This window comes from Thermobia domestica, chromosome 2 (genome assembly GCF_964235325.1).
Source record: "Thermobia domestica chromosome 2, izTheDome1.hap1.1, whole genome shotgun sequence".
Lineage (NCBI taxonomy): Eukaryota > Metazoa > Arthropoda > Insecta > Zygentoma > Lepismatidae > Thermobia > Thermobia domestica.
This window is the reverse complement of record NC_137455.1, coordinates 73692477-73715189: the sequence shown is the minus strand read 5'-3', so window position 1 is coordinate 73715189 and position 22713 is coordinate 73692477. Positions and strand designations below refer to the sequence as shown.

Genomic DNA, 22713 nt, shown 5'->3' with positions numbered 1-22713 from the left:
ACTTGCTGAACATTTCCCAGGATGCCTTCGCAGATTGAAAATTCCGCTGGCAAAGATGTATCGATGCAGGAGGACAATATTTTGAAGAATTTTAATGTATATGTATTATATTATTATTATTATTATTATTTAAATGTTTCTTTTTTATAGTTGTAGACTTGGTGACATAGATCTTGTATTTACCGCTTTCAAACTAGATCATAGTAAAAGTTGCGATGAACAATATACATATCCCCATCATGCACCATCCTTTCAGCTGTAATAGGCAAATTCTGAGACTGTGTTTTGTCATTTTTATCCCTTCTTTCTTATCCTAGGTAAAATATATAAATTGATTATAAAGGAATCAACACTTGAAAGATCATATTTTTGCCATCTACACAAAATACTGAGAAATAATTGATTGCTTGAACAGGGTTTTAATATCACGTTAAGCAGCGAGGCTATATGAGATGTGGACCTACAGCTTTACGTGGGATTCGAACATGAACTCCACCGAGAATCGAACTCGGATCTCCCCGTCGAAGACACGTACGCTAACCACATAGTCACAAGAAAGTTCAGAACAAAATAATTCTAGAGAGTAGTAAGTCAAAAGACATACACCATAGTCCGAGAAATCCTCTTACAAAATGTGTCTACTATTAAGTTTTCAATACACTTCTAGACCCCGTATATTACTTTTGTTCTTCATTGATTCCGAACACACTTCAAGTATGCAGAACCAAATATATAAAGCACCTTTCCAAACTGCTCAGCATCTTGGACCTCCAATTGAATAATGATTAAATATTGTTGAAATAAAAGTCTAGAGGGAAGAAACAAATTGTCCTGAGAAAATCCATGGTTACAGTGCTCATTAATAACTAAATCAGTGTGTCTTTGGATAGAATAACCCACTACTTGACTGTATGGAACATATATTAAAGTGCATATATTTTCAAATACTAGGATATTAAAATCCGTTAAAAAAAAGAATTTTCTAATGTGAATCAAATCTTTTTTAAAAATGAATTATTTAAGATCTTTCTTCTTTAGATTAAAACACCAACATCAATTTCTGTGCCCTAACTCTCTATCTACATCCTTTGTCATTGAAAATACACATTTTACATTTATTGAAATACTGTGTATCACCTAGTACCGGTATCACCACACGGACCAAAAACTTATACGAGCTCCTATGTGAAGTCTGAATATATTTACACCAAGAATTCTACCACAAAACTGGAACTTAAAGGAGTATAATAGCGATAACGGGATCAGCTCCAAAATAAAAGAAATTTGTCTAGTGCGATCAGACAATTCACGGATGACACAGTACATTAATGACCCTCATTGCGTTTCACTGGTTTCAAAGAAACAGAAGAATAATAAAGTAACTCACTATTTTGGATTTAAAGTACCTACAAAGTAATGTGAAATAAAATTATCAATATTTTAAAGTGTGTCCTTTAAAACAAAAAGTTCTTTCTATGAAGTCATAAATGACTTTGAGACTAATTTCTCATTAAAAGCATCTCTATACAATGAATATATATTTATCTACTTAAATAAAAAAGTACCAGATTCAGCTGAAAAGCCATTTTGCATTTAAAAATATTAACAATTACGAAATGGAAAGGAATTTTCGAATATAAGGTACCCAGAATCTATATTTAGAGGTACAAACTGGTGGAACCGGAAAAAAAAACCTAAGAATTACACACCGTGGGATTTGAATCCCTATTTGCCTACCGCGTGTTGCAAAGAAAGAACATTTATCCTCCCTTACGTCCAGATCAGACAAATTTGTATGTTGTAAATGTTACAACAGTGAAGTGAAAATTAAAATATTTCATTTCCTATAATTTGAAGTGGTCTCGCCTAGTTGAATACTTCGGCCGCTGTCTCTAGTACGCTTAGCACCGGATTCAATGCTCAGCAAGGGCACAAATGTTTTAATCTTAATTCACCGTCAAGAGACAATTGAGAGCTACGGACTATGGAATTAAGAACTATGTAATTCCAGCCTAGAAAGCCGGAAATGACAATGATGGGAATCGATGTGTTGACCGTACATCACCCAGATAAAGTTGTATGGCACATTAAAGGTTCTAGTTTGAAATAAAAAGAAATTAAATCCTTTAGTTTAACATCCCATGCTTATGCTCTTTAGGCTAAAGGGGATGGATGATTAATGAAAGTGAATAATAGTGAAAGTAATTTGTTTATGCTATCTCATGGAGAATTGAACCCAGGACCACGTATAAACCAAAGGCGCAAGCGTTAACCAATAGACCAGCAGGGAGGGTTGTTTCTCATTTTGAGTTTCAGAGTGCCTCCATCTCAGCACTAGGACGATCTAATAGCACAAATCCACTTATTTTTTATTAATTTTCACGATTACAAGGTTGTCAGTCTCTTGCCACACCCGTTGTCAGTCTATAACGAAATAAATAATACAAAAAAATATATAACGATAGAATCGCGACTATTTCTTACTTTAAATGTTTGTCTTCTTATGAGGTATTTAACACAATGCTTCATTTTTCTTCATTCTTCTGGCTGCTAAAATGTTAGTAAACATATACATGCGCATATATATATATATATATATATATATATATATATATATATATATATATATAGATATATATATATAGATAGATATATATAATGTATATATATAACTATAGCACGAAATATTATGCTGGACATCCTTCTTATGAACTATCCACAGTATCACTTACACTTAATAATGAATATAAAATTATATACATACACATAGAGAGAGAGAATGAGTGAGTTCAAGTTATTTAATATAAATAAATAGTAGCAGAAGCAGACACGAAGCAGAAAAAAAATGTTATTAACACGTAATAGCAAAATCATTACATGCATATAATACTTTTGTACAAAATCAGTAGAAAATATATACTTAGTACATTTTTTAATAAATGCACCTTTGAGAATTTTTGAAGAAAGAAAAAAATAATAGTATGAGCATATCCTATAACAATTCATTAAACTGTTAATAGCTATTATTCTCTGTGTTCGTTCACGTTGCTTTCTGTTAAAAAGACTATTTCTCTGAACATAAATTCTGAAAATGTCATTGAAGAATTTAAAGCCATATATCCATCCAACAGCAGAAAGTCGTTATAAAATGCCTTGTACTAAAGTAGTTTGCGTTGTTTAACATGTACTCCTACACACTTGGATTTTCTCAGATATTTCCTTTAACACACCCATACCTTACAGGTAGTGTATCCACATATGCAGTTTCTTTAAATATGAACATAAACGTATTTATTACGTATATGTTAGTATTTTTATTTTAATCTGTCTAATCCATCCCCAACCTGCACCACTACTGTAAAAATTTTTCGTCCGTTAATGACTACGAGCGTAGTTAACATGGAAGCGGTGTTTTGTCAAATTAACTTTCAAGCACCTAATCTTCTTTACATGATTGCTGAGTGAATTCAACTGAAATCTGAGAATCGAGAAACTGCTGTTGTTACAAACTCACGTATGTCTAACCAGAAAACCTTGTCCTTCCCATCGTTAAGCAACTTATATTATCCTGTTTTATTTATATTTTTTTACATTATAACGACTTAATCACAAAAGTCCTTGCAAAAAAATGTGAAATGTTACGTTTTCCGCACTAGAAGTACAGAAAATGTCAGTCCAGTAACTTATCATTGTATAAAAAATGTTCCTCGACAAATTGTTAGAAATCATGTTTGAAAAATCAGACACTGAATTATTTTGCTATCTATTGTTGTCATAATTAATTTCGATTACTTCGATATTTTCATAATTTTATTTTTGTATTTTTCAAAATTTCTTGTTCCATTTTTGTTTCTGTCGAGAATAACCAGTACAACCATCAGAAAGTATGACTATATCCAGCACAAATACAAACTCGCTCGAATGTTTAGGATTTTATAGAAGACGAAAAAAAAAAAAAAAAAAGTTCCTGTCTTATTTGTTACTAACCTATGCCTCGAGCATTAATGTGGAAAATATTTTTTACTTTTTCCTTTCCCTGTGTCCCATTCCTCTTTATCTTCGACATCGAATACGTGTAAGGGAATAACTCAAAACACAGTTCCTAAGTTACGTGCTCAATATTTCTTGACACTCAATGAAGAAAAAAAGTAACCCCTGTTCATCTTTTGGGTGTACCATTTCTCAAAATTTCTTCTAATGTAGAACTTTGGTATCATGGAGAACGTTTACGCAAAATTTCATGGTTCTATGCTAATGACCCCCCTCCCCCCTTAGGATCTGCATTCGCAAAACCCTGTTTTATTTCATTTTCGGATGCAAGAACATTTATACACAATTTAGAAGTCCAACGCGTAATAGTTTGGGAGATCTATTGACGAATGAATCAATGGATTTACTATTTTACATAAATATAGATTAGATTTCAAAATAAAGCAATTATATTCTGTAAATCAGTAGTAATATGATCATCAACTCGTACTTGGGTTTTGAAGTGTAATGTCCGTTAGTGAGCACACAACCATACTAGAAATATACATGTATTTTAATGTTGGATCTAACCTACATGTGCTTTAGCCGAGAATCGAATTCAGGGCCACATACAATGTAAAATTAGTATGAATTTATTCAATGGTATGCAGTATATATTAACAATTTGGTTATTGTCGCTTTTATATTGCTTCCAACATCTGCTGAATATCGTCGACTTAGGAGATTTATTTCATTATGGCTGTGTGAATATCTCCTGGCTTTCACTAGTTCCAGAAGTGTTGTTTATGGTCATCAACACTAAGATAACAAGACAATAAAATTCAATCAAAGAGAGGAAGTAAAATGAAAATACCTCACCCACACGCACTGATCAGAAATAAATAAAAGAGTTAAATATATTATAATTATGTAATAAGGATATGTACTTAATAAATGAAATGAAATCTTTAAGTTTTACCTCCCACGGTTATCGTGGCTAGGATAAGGAGACGGTGATGAGAAATGAATGAAATGGTGGAATGAAGGAAGTGAGAGGAAACTGCAGAACCCCGAGAAAACCCACGCACACAGTGTTTGTCCCCCACAAAGCTCACTTGGTGCGAGCTGGGATCGAACCAAGGACCCTATGCACCAGAGGAACGTTCTACCATTGAGCCACCGCGGCCCCTGTACTTAATAAATAATTGTAAAGTTATTTATAAATGTTTTATAAATAAGTGCATGCGAACATTAGCCCAGGAATTTTCAACTTTATACTATAAGGCGTGATGTTATAGAAGTAGAAGTTCAATTAACACCATTGATAATAACTAAGGTTATTCATCGAAACTGAGAATTATGTATAAGGTGTAACCAAAAAATCTCGGTGAATCACTTTATTACGAATGAAGTAATAAGCTTACATCAAATATGAATCAATCTCCTTCAAAGTGCTCTCCTTGGCTTGCGATGCACTTATTCCAACGCTAATTCCACGATTAGAAACACTTCTGGAAGTCTTTCTTCAGGGTCTTCACCTGCGCCGTCGTCACCCTTTCAATGTCGGAAATGGTATCAAAATGTCTTCCTTTTAGTACTGTTTTGACTTTTGGGAAGAGCTAGAAGTCGCAAGGTGCTATATACGGAGCGTACGGTGGATGTGGATAGATAGTAATATCTTTTCCCGACTAAAATCTCGTGAATTCCTTCTATTCGTCAGTCAAAAGTCGGAAAACGAATTTCGCACTCACTTTTCTCGTTTGCAAATCGGTTGTTAAAATGCTTTGTACGGACCAGTATGAGGCTTTTAATTCTTCGGAAATATCTTGAATAGTCATTCGCCTGCTTGAACGAATCATTTGTACCACTTTCTGCATGTTTTTATCTGCTTTCCACGTCGAAGGACGTCCAGATCGTTGCTCGACTTCAACCGGCTCATTGCCGCTTTTGAATAGTCTTCAATGTCAGCGCTTCATCGCCATGCACTGATTTTCACATTTCGTGAGCTTCTTTGGCACCTTTTTGCAGCTTAAAACAAAACTTAATGCTGACGCATTGCTCGAAATTCATAATGCGCAACACACATTCTTAACACGTCCTCACTGTTCTGCCTCTGGAAGACAATTGACGTGTGACAACTCGTTCAAATTCGACAGTGATTGTCCTAAAGATTCAGGCTATCGGGCTTACTAGTTGAAATTAATAAAACATTGACAGGTGGCGCTGTGCATCTACATTCATCGTATTTTTTCATCGCATCTCGTATAAAATGGCAACGCACGCACGCATCACATCGCACGCTCACCAACTATCGACAGCTTTAAGCAAGTTTTCTTTTCAAATATCTACTTATATTAGCTAAAGGGCACATATTCATAAGAAAAGTAGCTTACTTTGTGTCTCCGTGTTTGTTGCCCTAGTTGAAAATTCCCTTCTACTTTGGAAATGTCATCAGTACCATTTTTATTACTGTGTCACAGGAAGCCACTTTTCTTTTCAAATGCTTACCTTTGGCTCTTTCTCCATTTTATGGTGGCCAACATCATGCCTGTGGGATTTTTCGTTTTCTACCACATTCTCATTCCACCAACTCTTACGCGGTATAATCGTGACTAAAATATTTCATTTTATCTTTTCTATTTCATTTTCCTTACCTATTCCAACGTTTTACGTAGTTATCCTTCTACAGACAATCATGAGTACGATCACTTTAACTGACTGAAAACATAAAGGTAATGGAAAAACACAGAAATAAAATTTACTTGAAAGTAGTCACGTTGTAAGTATTGCAATGCTTGTCAATATGATGACTATGTGTTCATGATATGAAACTAACTCTCTCTCTCTCTCTCTAAGTGAAAGTAATTGTAAAAATACATGCAGAAGAATCATAGATGCACAATAGAATTCAAAAGTTGCTCCCAATAAACATAACGCAAACAAAAGAGGAAGCTTCTGTAACTAATCAGCAACGAAAAATCTGCCCCCTCTTTTAAGATTCAGTATTGAAAGTGAAGAAGAATCTGACAGGTAGCGCCACCACATTTTTCAAAAATTGTAATCAGTGCTCTGCTTTCTGTTAGTATAACCAACTGCAAAAATAGCACCACAGCATTTATTAACCTTCTTCTCAGGTTAATTAACATTTTACAATCCATGTACTAAATACATCTCAACATTTTAAGGTACGTATCTTTAAATACGGCCGACAACGTTTTCTCCAATACTATTCAAGAGAACATTTTCTCCTTCAGGGTAGAAATTTTGTTGCTGATAGTGACACTGCCAATAAATAATTTGTTTCTTACCTTTCTGTGTTTACGTCTTCCAACATAGTCGCAGCGCTAGAATTTTGTTCATCTACACTTGAACTGTCTACGGAACTTTTTGATAGAGAGACTTCTTCAAAACTCGTATGTATGCCCATGTCACCAGCATGGTCCTATAAGCGAAATAATGTAGAAAAAAAGACACATTAACAAATTTAATTAGCTTCTTATTCTACATTAATAACAATTCAGTTTTACTAATGAAAATAGGTCTTTTACTTAGTGCCAGTAGTCTTTATTAATTCCATGGTAACATGATAAGTCGCACAGCTTGTAAAACTTCATTTTCACTTAAACTTAACGCTGAGTTAGCAGATATTAAAGTCGAATTACAAATTCAGCTAAGGCTCAATTTAAATCTACTTTTAGCACGGAAATTTGATTTATTTCTGAAAGTTTACCTAGCAATATTAAAAGCATTAAGTAATTTTAAGCATCAAATGTCACTGATAACTTTCAATGAAGTTATTCTCTTCACTAATGAATATACTTTTATATATATATTAACACAGATTTGTTTTTCAGTATGTAACGTGTTATGATTAAAAGAGCTGTTACTAGCAAAGTCAATAATTGACTAAAATTGAACCCTACTCAGCGTTCCATCGTAACTATAATGACTAGCATACGTGCCTTCCGAGTAGGAGATCCAGGTTCGATCCATGTCGGGAGCAATGTGATTCGGATCCCACGTTAAGCTGTTGGCCAATGTCTCATGTAGTTCCGGTAGTGAACGAGACGCTAAACTATAAATCAAAAATTCAAACCTTACTCAGACTATTCTTAGCATATTGCACAGAATTTTCGTTTCATGAAGGAGAGGAAGAACACGCCAAATCAAAGACCTGGCAGTTTTCTTATTTGTAAGGTGTTTACCGTAGATGGACACTTAAATGCCGAGAGATTTATGGCCAAATACGCTAAATATTACTAATTATCTTTTCGCCAATTAACAAATTAATTAACTTTCTGCTACTTACCGTAAGCTAGAATGCTACACAAGTTGAAAACGAATGTCCCTAACTTAGGCAAAATGTACATCGAATTTTCTACTCTTCTATTTTGAAGGTATATTTATTTTATATCTTAATAACGAATTACGATTCCTAACTTACCTGATGAGTAGCTTCGTTGTTGACCGAACTGTCATTCAGGATATCCAATTGCTCCTCCACTGTCGATGTCACTTTTTTCCTTTTGTTAGCTTCACTATCGCCGCTGGAGATCTTAATTTCTTTGGCGGAACTTTGTTTCGTGATCTCCATAGGCAGAGCTGTTTTATTGTCCATAGCTGAAGAATTAACTGCAGACGCAGTAGACTTCTGTTCAGCTACTGTTCCGTCCCCAGCCATCGGTATTAAGAGGAAACAACTGGAAAGAAAATTGCAAAGAAATGAAAAAGAAAATACATAACTTTATTAATCTTAAACTTCAACTGAAGACTTTTTTATAATAAAAGTCACACATGAACATAAAATCTATTTTCACATAAACCTAATAGCGTCTGCGTTACTCTATGCTTGATACGCTCGTTTTCAAACCACATTATCTCTCGATCGACAGCCAGTAAGGTTCCAAATTTTTCAGCATGACAAACCGTCATTAGAATACGTGAAAAGTTACCACAATAAAGAAGTAATGAATCGTAGGTCAAGATAGCTCCTAATAATAGCATTGTAAGTCAAAGTGATGTGACGTATCATCGAGATAAATATGCGCTACCTAAGTGACCAAAATTTCTCATGAACTAGAGCGCAACATTTTTACATTATTATTATTACTGTAATATTCTCCTTTATTAGGAAGATCATCATGGAACTATAATTCTTGGTCAAATCAACTGGCCATATTAATATTCAATATTTAACCGTGACTTAGCTCTAAATACGCCTTAATTAGAAAATGCCGAACGGTTTCGACAAGGCCTCTTGTCTTTCTCCTCGACTTACAAAATTTCTACTGGAAACGAACCCCACATCTCATAAAGTAATAATACCATTTTGTACTATCACTGATACGGCACAGATGAAGAACACAATTTCACATTTATGGAAGTGCATATTTATTTATTTATTTATCTTTAACTAATATAAAAAGAAGCTATGGTAATTTCGTAGAGATAAATCTGTAACCTGTAATTCGAAAGTTCTTCTTCATCTTAGCAGTACCAGTGATAGTAACAAATGGTGTTATTCCGTCATGAAATGTGGACTTGCTTTGTCCTAAGTATTACTACAGCCCCTGACAGAGGCAAACGAGAGGATTTGCTGCATTTTTCATTAAGACGTATTTAGGGGTTAAATATTAAATATAATCCGTCACTTTAACAGTTCACTGTTCCAGAAGGCCGATTTTAGAGAAAGAAGCTCGTGGATGATTTTTATGACAATACGTACAACAAAGAAAGAATCTTTCATAACAATAATGATTAAGCTACGTGATGCTTTATTTAGGTATACTGGTATCGATATACTAACAGTAAGTTGATTCATAATAAATACAATTATTTCACACCAATCATTTTCCTGTAACCATATGTTTCCGGTATACCGTGTCGTTATAGTATAAAATGTATTTGATTACCAAACTCTACTGTTTATGTCCTCACAGTATAATTAGTAGCTGCCACTGAATATGCTTGTTGTAAACATTTATAAATTTACAATGTTTTTGTTTAATATTACATTCGAACATATTGATGATTACATCTGAAATTATACGGCTGAATAGTTCTCAACTTAGGTTAAATTTTCTATTCCTATTCCTATGACAGTGCATACAAATCCTTTGGTCGCCACAAACGATTGGAACAATATAGCTTACAGCTAACATTTAACAGTCCATATTCTTGTTTGTACAAATCCTGGAAGATTATATTCGTAATCATTCGCTCTAATACAACTAAGAAGAGTAATGTATGATAAATGCGTAAAATAATTCGAATAATACTGCATTTTAGCGTCGTGAGTTAAAATGTAGTGATTTCAGAGTTGCCACATATTGCAACACACTAATAATGAAAGTAGCGGACCCACCATCTATTCGCAAAGATAAAATACACTGCCAGTGCTCAAAACTGAATATTCAATCTGCGATCATTGTGTTCGAATAGATAGCTACACATTAGTGAAGTTTCCCCGCTATTTGTGTCGAGCGTGATCAGCTACGACTTTTGGGTAGTGATATCCAAAGAATTTACCATATCGCTAGATGAGATTTTTTCAACAAAAATAACATTAAAATATATTATTTCAATAGGACGAAACAAAACAAAGCAACTTTCGTAACAAAATAAAAGTATGTATAGTGCAATAATGAACTGCTATTTAATAATATAATTTTAATAAAAGAAGTGTAATAAAACGAATATTACAGTAATACTGTAATAAAAAGGATTCATTCTTGTAATATTTTTCTTTCTGAGCAAATTGTTCAAAAAATTAATTGAAAAATATATATCGCAAATACTGGTAATTGTATACTCTTCAAGAATTCAGAATACTATTACCTATGATCATTTCACTCATGAATAAAAATAACACAACCATGAGTGATACCTACTGCTGCTGGAAGAACAAGTGGCGTCTATAACAGCTTTATTTTCGAAACATGTTTCCGTGTAATAACAGGTCAAAATTAAGAATATGTTTAAAATGAAAGCAGTGGAAATTTTTTCGTGGCTGATACCTACATAAAATAACAACCCATAAAATAAAATAACAACCCATAATCCACTTCACTCATCTAGTATGAATAATATGATCTTCATTGATACGCTCCCCAGTTTGAAGCACAATAGCTCTCATTCACAGGTCCACGTTCGACACACGATTGAAATGGAATGAATGGAAAATTCTTTAAGGCTGATACCTAGCGACACTCTTAAGGTATTCTAGATTATAGAAAATCATAACTCATAATTAATTTCACTCATTTGATAGAAATAATCTTAAATGACACTGTCCCATGTTAGGACGGAGAGCGGTGCCATTATCAGATCTAGATTTGGATTCCTTCTTTACTCCTTCTGCGTTCTAGAAAATTGAATTTAATATGGATATGATGTTTTTCCATAACAATTATATTAAGTCATATACTGTCAATTGATCTGAAGTATTTATAATTAACTTTTTTTTTCTTGACTTTCCTAAACAGAAGTATTTACGTCAGCTAAAGAGCATTAGTGATACACTAACAGTGAAAAAGTGCATGACTGAATCGGGACTGAACCTAGAATTTTGTTGTTTCCTCCTTTTGTTAATATAAAAATTAAGCATCAGTTAAGTGACAACGCTAATTAAGTGACGCTAACCGATGTTTTCATTTACGATAATCCTCCATTATAGCAGAACGTGAACTATTAGCAATGGTTTCAATTTCTCGTGTTTTTACATAAATCCCCGTTTGAGAACGGAATTACCTTTGGCACACAAGTAAGAGAATGCCTGATAATGGTTATCTGTAAACGTCACTACAAAAGGAACAATAAAGACTGAAATGCGGGTATAATTAGAATGTATGATTTTCTGTAATAAATGCAGTGAATAATACCAGGGTTTTTTAACTGATCTGGAGAAATCTTTTTCCCTGACTTCTCCCTGATCTTCGACAGGAAGTTCCCTGACTTTCATGACATGTGTCGGATGACATTGACATATAAATAAATAACGATGAATATTTATATATGAGAACATCTATTCTATTGAGACAAATAATAATCAATTGCTCATATGTACACTCATGTCCAAAATGATTGTCGCATACTGTCTTCTTGTAAGAATATAATTTGATAATGGTGTTGCAGGGCACTTCTAATACTAATACTATGTGTATAATCGGGAAATGTATATTTGTGGTAAATTTCATAGGGAAAGAATTATAAATACGAAAATTAGAATGAGTACAACAAAATATTGCTAAATGGAGAAGAAAGTTTTATTGTTCTTATTTACTGCTCTTTTGACATGAAATTTGCCACATGCATGTCTTTGCCGATTATACACATACTAACATTATGAGAAATACCGGGCGAGTTCGTTACCAAATTATATTCCTAGAACAACATATTTATAGACATGCGACAATAATTTTGGACATGAGTGTACATTCCACTTACAGTGTGATTTGAAATGGTACAAAAATTATTTAATTTTAAAAATGACGTGTATTTCTTAGCCACTTTGAACAAGTTATCGCCGACTCCCGTCTATTTTCGGGTAAACTTTATAATACATCCTCCAAGGAAGGGTCTGGAATACTAGTCCGCACATATGGGTGAAGGTGGGTTAGTAGTCAGGTTGGTTCCTTTGTTTACTAAAGCTAAATGATCAATTCAGATAGTAATGCCGAGTAAGCGATAGCGAGTGAAGGCGGGTTAGTAGCCAGGTTGATTACTTTTACTACTCAGACTCAATTGGGATGCGAACCAGTGTTCTAGAACCCTGCCCACGATCCAGTTGCGCATTGATAAATAGAACCAACTTTAAAAGAGGGTCGAGTTAGCTTAGGGTTAGGTAAGTTTGAAACCATTTCTTAAAAATTAACCGAGTGTAATTTCTCGTATATACAGTCTGTGTACCAACTTAAGCGGCATCGTAAAGTTCACCCCGATTTTCGGGTAAATTTCAAAGTTGGGCGCCCGTTTCCAGCAAATTTTTTAAAATTTACAGGGACGATATGGATAATTTGATTGTTTGTGTGCTTGATAATAAATAAGGACCTCGAAAATTATCTTTATTTGTTATATATAAACGGTTACAAACCTGGGACTATTCGGCGAGCGGAGGGAACCACTTGGCGCAAGGTAACAAAATAGTTGCATTGTGGGAAACTAACGAGCATTTATATTATCAACACGGCGACAAATATACAGAAATGATGCACAGGACGTGAACTGACTGTGTTAAATTTCGTGAAGCAATACGTTCATGACGAGCAAAATCTTCTAAACTATGTGAAAAGCATGAATTAATGAACCTAAGAACAAATTGTAGGAAGTGTGGAAAGGAGGTGACAGCGAAGAAACGTGGAGAAAGTTATTGTTTTCAGTGCGATCCGAAGTATTAAGGTAAGTGAAAAAAAAACTACATTAATTAGAGTTTAATGAACACTGAAAACAACGTGCCCTGCGGGGCTCTAACCCGCCTTCACTCGCTAACGCTCGCTCGGCAATACTGTGTGAATTTAATAGTAAACTTTGTTCGGACGTCCAAGGTCACGTCTGTTGTATATGCAAACCAAACCTAACCTAACCTCTCCCCTACTTCACGATGTAACGAGAGGAACCCTAAGTCAGTTAAGAACGTAGGAATTGAAAAATTATGAATTTTAATAGCTTTTATGAAGATTTTGCTCGAAAAGTATCGGACGCTCAACTTCGGAATAAATGCCCGATTTTCTACCAGTCAACGATTAACGAAAGCTGCTTGCTCTAAACGCTGTAGTTAATATTTAAGATTAAGTTCTCAAAAGATTCCCACAAGCCTGAACTGTTTTATTATCTTAAAACAGCTCTAGTATTAGCATGATGTAAGAACTGTGACAAATTACATCATTCTCACAAAAAAGTCTGCAATTTTTTTTTTTTTTTTTTTTTTTAACCGGTTTAAAATATTTATGAAGCTGAAAGACAGTGCTCTTGAGGATCAAGGGAGCAGAATTGTCTTCAACACTGAGACACGGGTAGATTTGAGGTTTATTATGGAGGGGGGAATGAATTTCATCTTACTTGCTTTTGTGGCTATCAGACACAAATCGACATTTCTCCCCGAAAAACACATTTCAAATCGGATTATTGGAGGGGACAGTCCCCCCAGTTCCAAGATTAGAGGGACATATCCCCCAACCCCCCTGGGATTTGCGCCAATGCCCAGAACTATCCTTATTAAATGAGACGCCTCATAGCTGTGCCAGTAAGTATAACCCACTTACTTCACTCAGGGTACTTCTGCCTTACGCAATGAATGTTGTCATGACATAACGACTTGGAATTTGTGAGATCATTTTACGTTAATAAATATATCTTTATGACTTCATTTCATTCATATTTTATTTCCATTAAAGCGAAAAATAAACTGTTATTTTCTCATCGATTTCAGTTCCGAAGCTTAATCGCTGATTCAACACTTTTGGTTTTGTCAATATTTCTATCCAAATATTATTTCAATTATGTTAATAACACAGTTTTTATTCCCATGCACAGTTTCTTTGGGTTCACTAAACTTAATAGTACAAAAATACACATTCCGGACTTTAGCCTTGGCCTCACACAACGAAAGTATTGTTTTCCCTACTGAGAGTAAATTCCTCAGTGAAATTGTTATTGTAAGCGAAATATTCGTCATATACTCCAGTGTTTACTCACCTTGCAAGCAAAAACGCAACCAGACACGTTCTGCAGGTGCAAATAACACTGAACTTCATGTTAAATATTGTAATATTCGATTTAGGGACTGCATTTTTTACAATTTTCTTAGCAAACCACAAACAACATTGCGAACACCGACAGTCATTTTGAAACTTTGACGTAAAGTCTGACGTGTCCAAAGAGATTGCGCGAATCTATGGAATGATACACATTTGCTTATATTAGGACAAGATATTCAGGATAAGACAAGTATATAGTATGATTTTATCATGTATATATGTAGAAACTGATTTTTCAGTTCAATCTAGACAGCAACTTGCATTATGTTCGTATTCGAAAGTTTTCAATACAGTGACATTTTTATTTATTGTAAATAGATATACACGGAAAATGGGCTCACGAAGAATCTCATTTTTTTAAGGACCCTCTTTTCTTTAGAATGAGTTGTAAAGAAAGAGGGGGGAGAAAACAGACAAAGGGTAGATAGAAGGAACATTGTCCCAGAAAGGCAATGCATTTATTCCTAGTTCCTGGAAGAGACATGTTTTTGTGCTTTTGTAGGGTTATCTTCCTTTTTCGGGTTTTACAAGCCATAGTAAACATATTCGGTATTGGTATTTGACACTGTCTCAAAAAAATTGCGGCGGGTTTTGCTTTATACATATAATGTTTTTTGGCTCGCGATAGCAGCTGCATTTGCATTTCTTAACCGAAAGAAACCAGACTGCACGATACTCGTATGAGGCAGAAAAATGGCCCGTTCCATGAGTCACATTAATATATGGCTTGGGTACTATGCCCCCTAACTTTCTATGTCATTGGCGGCGATTAGGGGGGGCAAGAGGGGGCAGTTGCCCCCCCACTTTTTTGAAGTGACGCCCTAATTTATATAGTTTCATTTTGAAATGTAAACAGGGTGGCATAACCGTGGGACGTAACACTTAAACATTTAAATTTTTTTGTTCGATTTTTTTTTTTTTTTTTTTTTTTTTTTTTTTGATTCGAATGTTTCTTAAATTCTTCAGTCTGAGCTTTCACTGTGAGCTGGAGATAATATTTTATCGCGTTCTCAGCCACTTGTCCAAATATCCTCTTGGCACCATGCAATTCTTCTAGAACAGCGTCTACTCTTTGGAGCAAATATGCCAGGATGCAGTTAGATATGTGTTTTTCGCAGAAAATTAGTTTCATCAACTATATCAGAGAACACTGACTCCCTCAATATCATAACTGAGAACGCCACATTTTGCATCCAGTAACAATAAAGAAATCAATCCTATTTCATAAATTCAGTAACTGAAGAATTGGCCTAAATCGATTTTTCCCTGACTTTCCCTGACCAATCTGCCATTTCCCTGACTTCACCTGATACATTTTTACTTCCCTGACCTTTCCCTGACTTTTACTTATTTTCCAGAACGTGGACACCCTGGTAAAGGTTTTGTATGTATTACTGTTTCATAGAAAGAAATGGTGCCACATATTTGCCATTGCGTGAGTAGGTATTGGTTATTTGTCTTAACATGGAGTTAAGAAAGCTACAGGAATTGAGTTTTAATTGCAATTCAAAGCAATTAATATTGCAATTGCATATTTCTTTAAATGTCTTAGCATATGCTTGCAGTACTTACTATATTTCACTTTCTAAGAGTAAAAACATTCATTTAATGGCATGTGAGGAATTAAAAAATATAAGTTGTTCATTAATTCCCAGTTTCAATATAACTTCTGCAAAACAAGCGTCATTAATCATTACTATGATTAATATTATCCCTTATATTTATTTGTTTTGCAAATTTATTAAATAATCTGATCGCACAATTTTCCAGACTGAATTTTAAGATGTTCATGAGCAAAGACTAAAATCTCTTCTTACTCTTTCGTTGTTTAAGAGTATAAAGGACTAGTACCTATCTGTATTGCTCTTATGAATTTCCTTAATAAAATAGAAATACGATATATGGTATTTTAAGTAAAGAAAGATACTATCCTATTAGTTATACAACCTTTCATCAAACAGTGTTAGAAATAACTAGGAAATCTAACATTGATATACAATTGTTCACATCATGTCTTGCCCCCCACTTTTAATGTCCAACCGCCGCCACTGTTCTATGTTAATATTTAATTTTCACTGTTGACTGCCTTTCTTAAGCTGGATCGCTAGTCACCTTTAGGGTTAAACTTTCTCACTAGATGGCAGAGCTCATTGCGATACATGCGATGTTGCCACATGGGTTACGGATAGAAAAGTGTTTAGACACGGCCGCATTTTATACATGATTTACAACAAAGAGAAATGAGAGCTTTTATTTCCATTTCACTCAACACTGCCTGCTTTAAAATATGAATTAATTATATTCTTTGATCAAAAGTGATTTTTAACTTATGAAACGTTATGTGGATCTCTCAAACTAGATGTCTTTTCGGTGCAGATTATGAATGCCATACTAATACAAAATCATTACAAAAATTTCATCTTTTGGACAAAACAGACTCTCAATACGCTCAAAAATGGTGTTTTATAAGCCTAGTTGTAATCCTTGGTGTAAAACTTATCTCTACTTTAGAGATTTAATATATCATGGCTAAAATCCCCTTGTTTTTTGGTCAAAGAGCAACTCAATTTGCATTTAGGGGGAAATCATATCATTTCTATGGTAATAGTTTCTTAGAAAACGGCAGTTAAACGTTATACATTTATTTATAATTAGATGCCTCTACGGTGCAGAATAAGGATACGTGTACAAATACAAAATCATTACCTAGGTAGATAGGACAAAACATATTCTTAGTAGGTTCAAAAATGTTATTCTATAGGCAAAGTTGCAATCCTTGGAGCAGCTTTACTTTAGGGGCTTAAATATCATGGCCCCTAATAAATATCATGGCCCCTTTCCGAATGAAACCAAATTTACACAGGGTTAAAAACTCGGTTCGTTTTGAAGATATGCCAAATCAGTGGTGGGATAAGGATGTTTCTACGTCTACCTAATCCACCTAAATATTGTATATTTAACTTGTATTAACTGCTGCACTTCTTCACCGAATCAAACAAACTTTGTGCAAAAATTGTATGGAACAGAAATTCTGTCCCTTTCGAAGATATTCTGTCTGTCCCTTTCGAAGACGGCCTTCTACCCATGGTGACTGTATGTGTGTGTATCAACGATACTCTGTGTTTCGATTATGGTGGTCCTAAGAACCGGACTGTTTATGTTAGTGGCGAGAACTGGAAAATCGCAGTGAGAGGAATGGATGTCCATCGCTTCGGACTGTCGCAAAACGCTATGGGCCTTATGCAGAGTCATTCCGTCACGTTATTAGTGCCATACTAAAGAGTGTTCGACTAACATATGTTTCCTGCAGGAGTCAGGCCTTTAGTATGACACTAATCATGCGTCAAAACGACTCTGCATAAGGCGGCTCAGAACTAAGATGGTCAGAGAGAAATCATGCCATCAGAGGGTTCACTAAGCGAAAACGATAACTTTCAATCACAACGATAAATCAGTGAGAGGGTTGGTGGAAAGTTTGCTGTATCCGGCTTACGGCGGGTGCTATACCCTGTCGTAAATGTATCAAGTTATCTTTAATTACTCTTTCTTGACAGAAAAAGGTCTTTATGAGGCACCTTTAGGCCCTAGTTAAGCACTGACCATGTTGTTGGCACATTTCGAATCAATCAATAAATGTCAATTCATCAGCCACAAAGTGGCTTGAAGAGCGTCCAACAATTTTACTGCTTTACCAAATAGATTTTTTGCACTTGTTTTGGAGTATTTGGTGACATATTCTAGTTTCCGTGGTTTGCTTTGGACTCTGGTTAAGAGGGAGCGGTAAACTCCCAAAACCCTGTTTTTCTTTGTGTGAAATTTGTTTGCTTCCTCGTGTGGTCGTTTTTTTACGGCCTGCTCTTGATCTTTTCTATTATTGGCTAATGAAAGGGCCAGACAATTTTAGGCTGTCCCTCCTTATCAGAGTGGAAGGTCAAGCATATTGAGGAGACGGTTAAGCTTATTTCTGTTTGTAAGTGCTAGTTTTTTGTGTTGTGTCCGTGTGTACTAATCGTTTATATTATTTGGATTTACTTGTGTGTTGTTTCTTTCTATTTTTCTTGAATGGTATTGGCTCTTTCGGTTTGTATGTGATTGGTAGATGTCACCATACATAGAGATGATATTTTCTTGGAGAATTTGATTTGAAGTTTTGTAGATGATTTTGAATAATAGTGGTTGTTTGGCGGGCTCCCTGGTCATAGTGAGTATTGAGACTATCCACTTCATGATCTGGGTGACCGTATATGGCTTCTCTGATAATGACCACAAAGAAAAGTCCAATATTATTCTCTTCCTGCGAAGAGGGGAATGGGGACGTCCAGCAAGAGGCCGCGCTATAGAGTTCTTCATTGTTATTATTGGTTGGAGTTAATCGTTTGAGGTGGTATATTCCCGTTAGGGTGACTGCTTTATGTGTAGAAGAAAGAGCAAACGGGGTGGAGACAGGAGAAATGGAGTATCTTCTGCATGGATTCAGGGCAGCGGTCTTCAGTATATTTCGTTGTTGGCGACTTTCTTTTCATTTCCTCTCCTTAGAGTATCTCTGATTTTGGTTTCTTGTCTACGCCATTTCTGGATTTGGTTCTTATAGTGATTGTAGGTAGAAAATATACATGTATGACTACTAATTAATTAATACATGAATATTTGTGTTAGTGTCGTGTGTTCTGGTATGATGGATGTTATGTTGGGTTTGTTTTGTGTTTACTGTTTGTTTCGTATGTAGGCCTATATTGTTTTTTTCGGGGGATGTATGAGGATAGATGTATTCAGGAATAGCACAAAGGTTTTGGTTATGGACTGTTAAGCGTTTATAGGGTTCTAGGTTATTATTGCTTATGAGAACATGTGAACACTGATGAATCGTTTGTTGTTTTTTTCTTGCTTATTTCATCAGTCTTTATCAGCGTTCATCAGTTGGGTGGGGAGTATCTTCAGCTTGTTAAGTTCGTATCCGTATGTGTATTTGTGTTCGTCTTATTCTGCTAGATATGAGGGTGTCAGAGGACTGGATGGGTTGGTTGCTGGTTTGTCATCTTTTTGGTGGTCCTGGACAGGGCCAGTGGGTTCTTCTCGTGATGTGTAAAATCTTGAAGGGTGGGTGAAAGTGGCAATTCTCGTAGCGGTGGACTTGGTTTCTATGGGGTCTCATGTGGCAGTTACTGGCACCTATTCTGGATTCGTTTGTCTTACAGGTCACTTAGAAGTTCTTGTTGGAGGGTATGGAGTATCTGTTCTTGTGGGTGTTCCAGAACTGTAGCACACCTGTTTGTTGATATATTCTTCTTCCTTGTGGTAGTACTGACAGCAGTTCTTACATGGTTTTGGGCGGGAGGTGCTTGTGACCTCTGACAATTTCCTTTTTGTACACAGTCCAAAGGTGACAAGATGGTGCACCACGTTTGGGTCTTTTGTGAATACTTTGGCAAATTTGGTGGGGGTCATAGGTGCATTTTATACTAAGAAAGTTGTGGACCTGAAGGCGCCCGCTTATCAATGCATTTTCTGTCTTGGTAGATGTTGGTAGTCTTCGATTTATATATTCTTCCCCTTCGCGTATGATGATACGTCGCAAAAGTTTCATTTTATTTGTATTTTGTGGTAGTCTTTTAATTTATTATACAGTTAGTCGTCGATTTACGACCGACTTTGGTTACGACTGCCAATCGTAAGCCGGCCAGGTGATAGCCTATTATACAGTATAGTATTATAAAATACCATTCAACCATCGCCCGACGATTTAGCCTGCGTGTACACTGAATCAAATTTCATCATACGAATTTTTACAAATTAAACCAATTTAATTGATATTCATGGATGCAGTTATAAATTACCTTCGTCCTTTCCATATGAAAAAAACGTCTACGAATATCAATTACTTTGTTTAACCATACAAATCAGTACAAGTCCGCACGCCCAAATTTCGGAATACAGCTGTTACGATGTGCGGGTGTCTCGGTGTAAGGACGTTTAGGCGTGAGGCTGGTGCGGTGTAAAAGTTCCAATGTTTACACCGAAACGTCCACTCTTCAAAATGAAAATTATTCGTTAGGGAGAAATAAATTCATGAAATACAAAATATAATTTAATAAAATTAAATGCTGCTATAATTGGAAGGGGTTACTGCGAGAAGGTTGCAGACCGATTTGAAACCCCTTTCTGTACTTATTTTAATGGGATGCTTGATTAAAGTCTCTACCTCCCATTATTCAAGATGCTTATTTATAGTGAGTCCCCTCGTCTCACTATGTCAGAACTTCATATATCCCCAAATGTTATAATTATGAATTGATTGAGAAAACGTTTTACGCTAATGATATTCCGTAAAAAAGTGTGTGATGCATAAACAATGTTTACACCACACACACACCTTATTACGGCAATAACTGTGCACGAATCGCAAAATGCTGCACAATCATTGAAATGAAAATTTTCAAACACAGGTGGATTTTCTTCCAAATAACCGCTTTTATATCATGCATACCCAATAAGATTACAAATCTAGAAGAAGAAAACTGATTATGAATCAGTGATAGGATCTTCACATTCGCGACAAATGCATTGGGTCTGGCTTCTAAATAATTTGGCCATAGATTTACTTTAATCAAGCGTCCTATTAAAATAAGTACAGAAAGGGGTCTCAAATCAGTCTGCACCTTCTTGCAGTAGCCCCTGCCAATTATAATTGTTCTTGGCTAACTGCAGAGCATTTCAAACCAGAGGACTATTTGTAATTGTAATCATCATATTGGATCCGCCAATTTGAATTATGTAATTTTAACGTCTGGTTCTGAATCATCTGTCCTAAAACCCCCTTGGCAATAAGCTGGCCGTATCATTTAATCTTCTAATTTAATGATTATTTTCTGTTTATGCTTGGAAGTCACCCCTAACATTCAAAGGGTGGTTCCTATCCTTCAACCCGCACCATTGCCGAAATAAAAAAAAATACGTGTCGATTATTTTTTTGATATTCTACAAGTATGCAAAGTTCATTCAAATCATTAAATTGCACTTCTGTAAGTCTCCTTGTTAGTGCTGTTCAAAAGGAACAAATAATTGACGGACATAAAGTCAGAATAAAGAAAAAAATACGCCGATGTTACGAAGAGACTGAGTAACGTTTGTGAATATTACAAATCTGATGTAATTTCATTTTTAAAAGGAATTGCGTACAATTTTAGATTCTGAGTTGAGTGATTCTATGTATCTATTTTTTTCAACAAAATTCCTTTGGGGTATTATTCAGTTTGTATATATTATTACCGTATCTCAGGAACTTTGTGCAATATATTTATTTCTATTCAGAAATTACGTTGAATATTTTGCAGTAAATTTGATTTTTGAATTAGATTTGATTATTATTCTGTAAAACTCTCCTATGGATACCTCTGTATCGAAATTATTGTTACGAATGGATTGGTGTTGTATTATCATCCTGTCTCAATAACAATGAGACTTAATAACAACATTAATCAGTTTAAACTATTGCAGAGCAGCTACACTGTGACACTTCATGACTGTTCATTACAACCATATGATTAATAGAATCAAATATTAGGCTATACACCGAAACGTCCTTTACAGCTAAGCGTCCTTACACCGAAACGCCCGAACACCGTAACGTCCTACACCGAAACATCCTAGACCCCCAAATTTCATACCAATTCTGATACAGTATAAACGCTACCGTACATATAATTTTCACCAAGAAATTTAAATCCTTTCATTCTTATACTTATTTTATCTTGTTTATTATTCATTTTACAGTTTTTAACTTCTATTTTTACTAGTAACAGCAGCTCTTTTATATTAGTGACATCTGTATTACTTATTAGATTCTCTGTATTTGTTATGTGATTATCATTTTTTTTTTTATTAGTATTAGAAGTCGTTAATGATGATGATAACCCTCTAACCTTTTACAACCGATCGTAAATGCGGGTGGTAGTAAGTCGACAAACTGTAGTTTTTCTGAAGAATCAGACTA

The 22713-nt window shown here is 35.0% G+C and overlaps 1 protein-coding gene across 4 annotated transcripts in view; it reads right to left on the bottom strand.

Annotated features, from left to right (window-relative positions):
* LOC145672778 (SUN domain-containing ossification factor) overlaps nucleotides 1-14820 on the bottom strand; it is a 161028-nt gene extending 146208 nt beyond the window's left edge. For 3 of the 4 annotated variants that reach the window (XM_081741943.1, XM_081741947.1, XM_081741953.1), the window contains exons 1-3: nucleotides 14662-14818; nucleotides 8414-8669; nucleotides 7278-7411 (exon numbers count right to left, since the gene is read on the bottom strand). In XM_081741943.1, coding sequence (XP_081598069.1) covers nucleotides 7278-7411; nucleotides 8414-8669; nucleotides 14662-14720 — 449 coding nt within the window. In that variant the 5' untranslated portion in view covers nucleotides 14721-14818. Of the gene's footprint in view, nucleotides 1-7277; nucleotides 7412-8413; nucleotides 8670-14661 lie in introns of all 4 variants that reach the window. The other variant, XM_081741969.1, reaches the window with a different exon arrangement.
* Between the last annotated feature and the right edge of the window lie 7893 nt (nucleotides 14821-22713).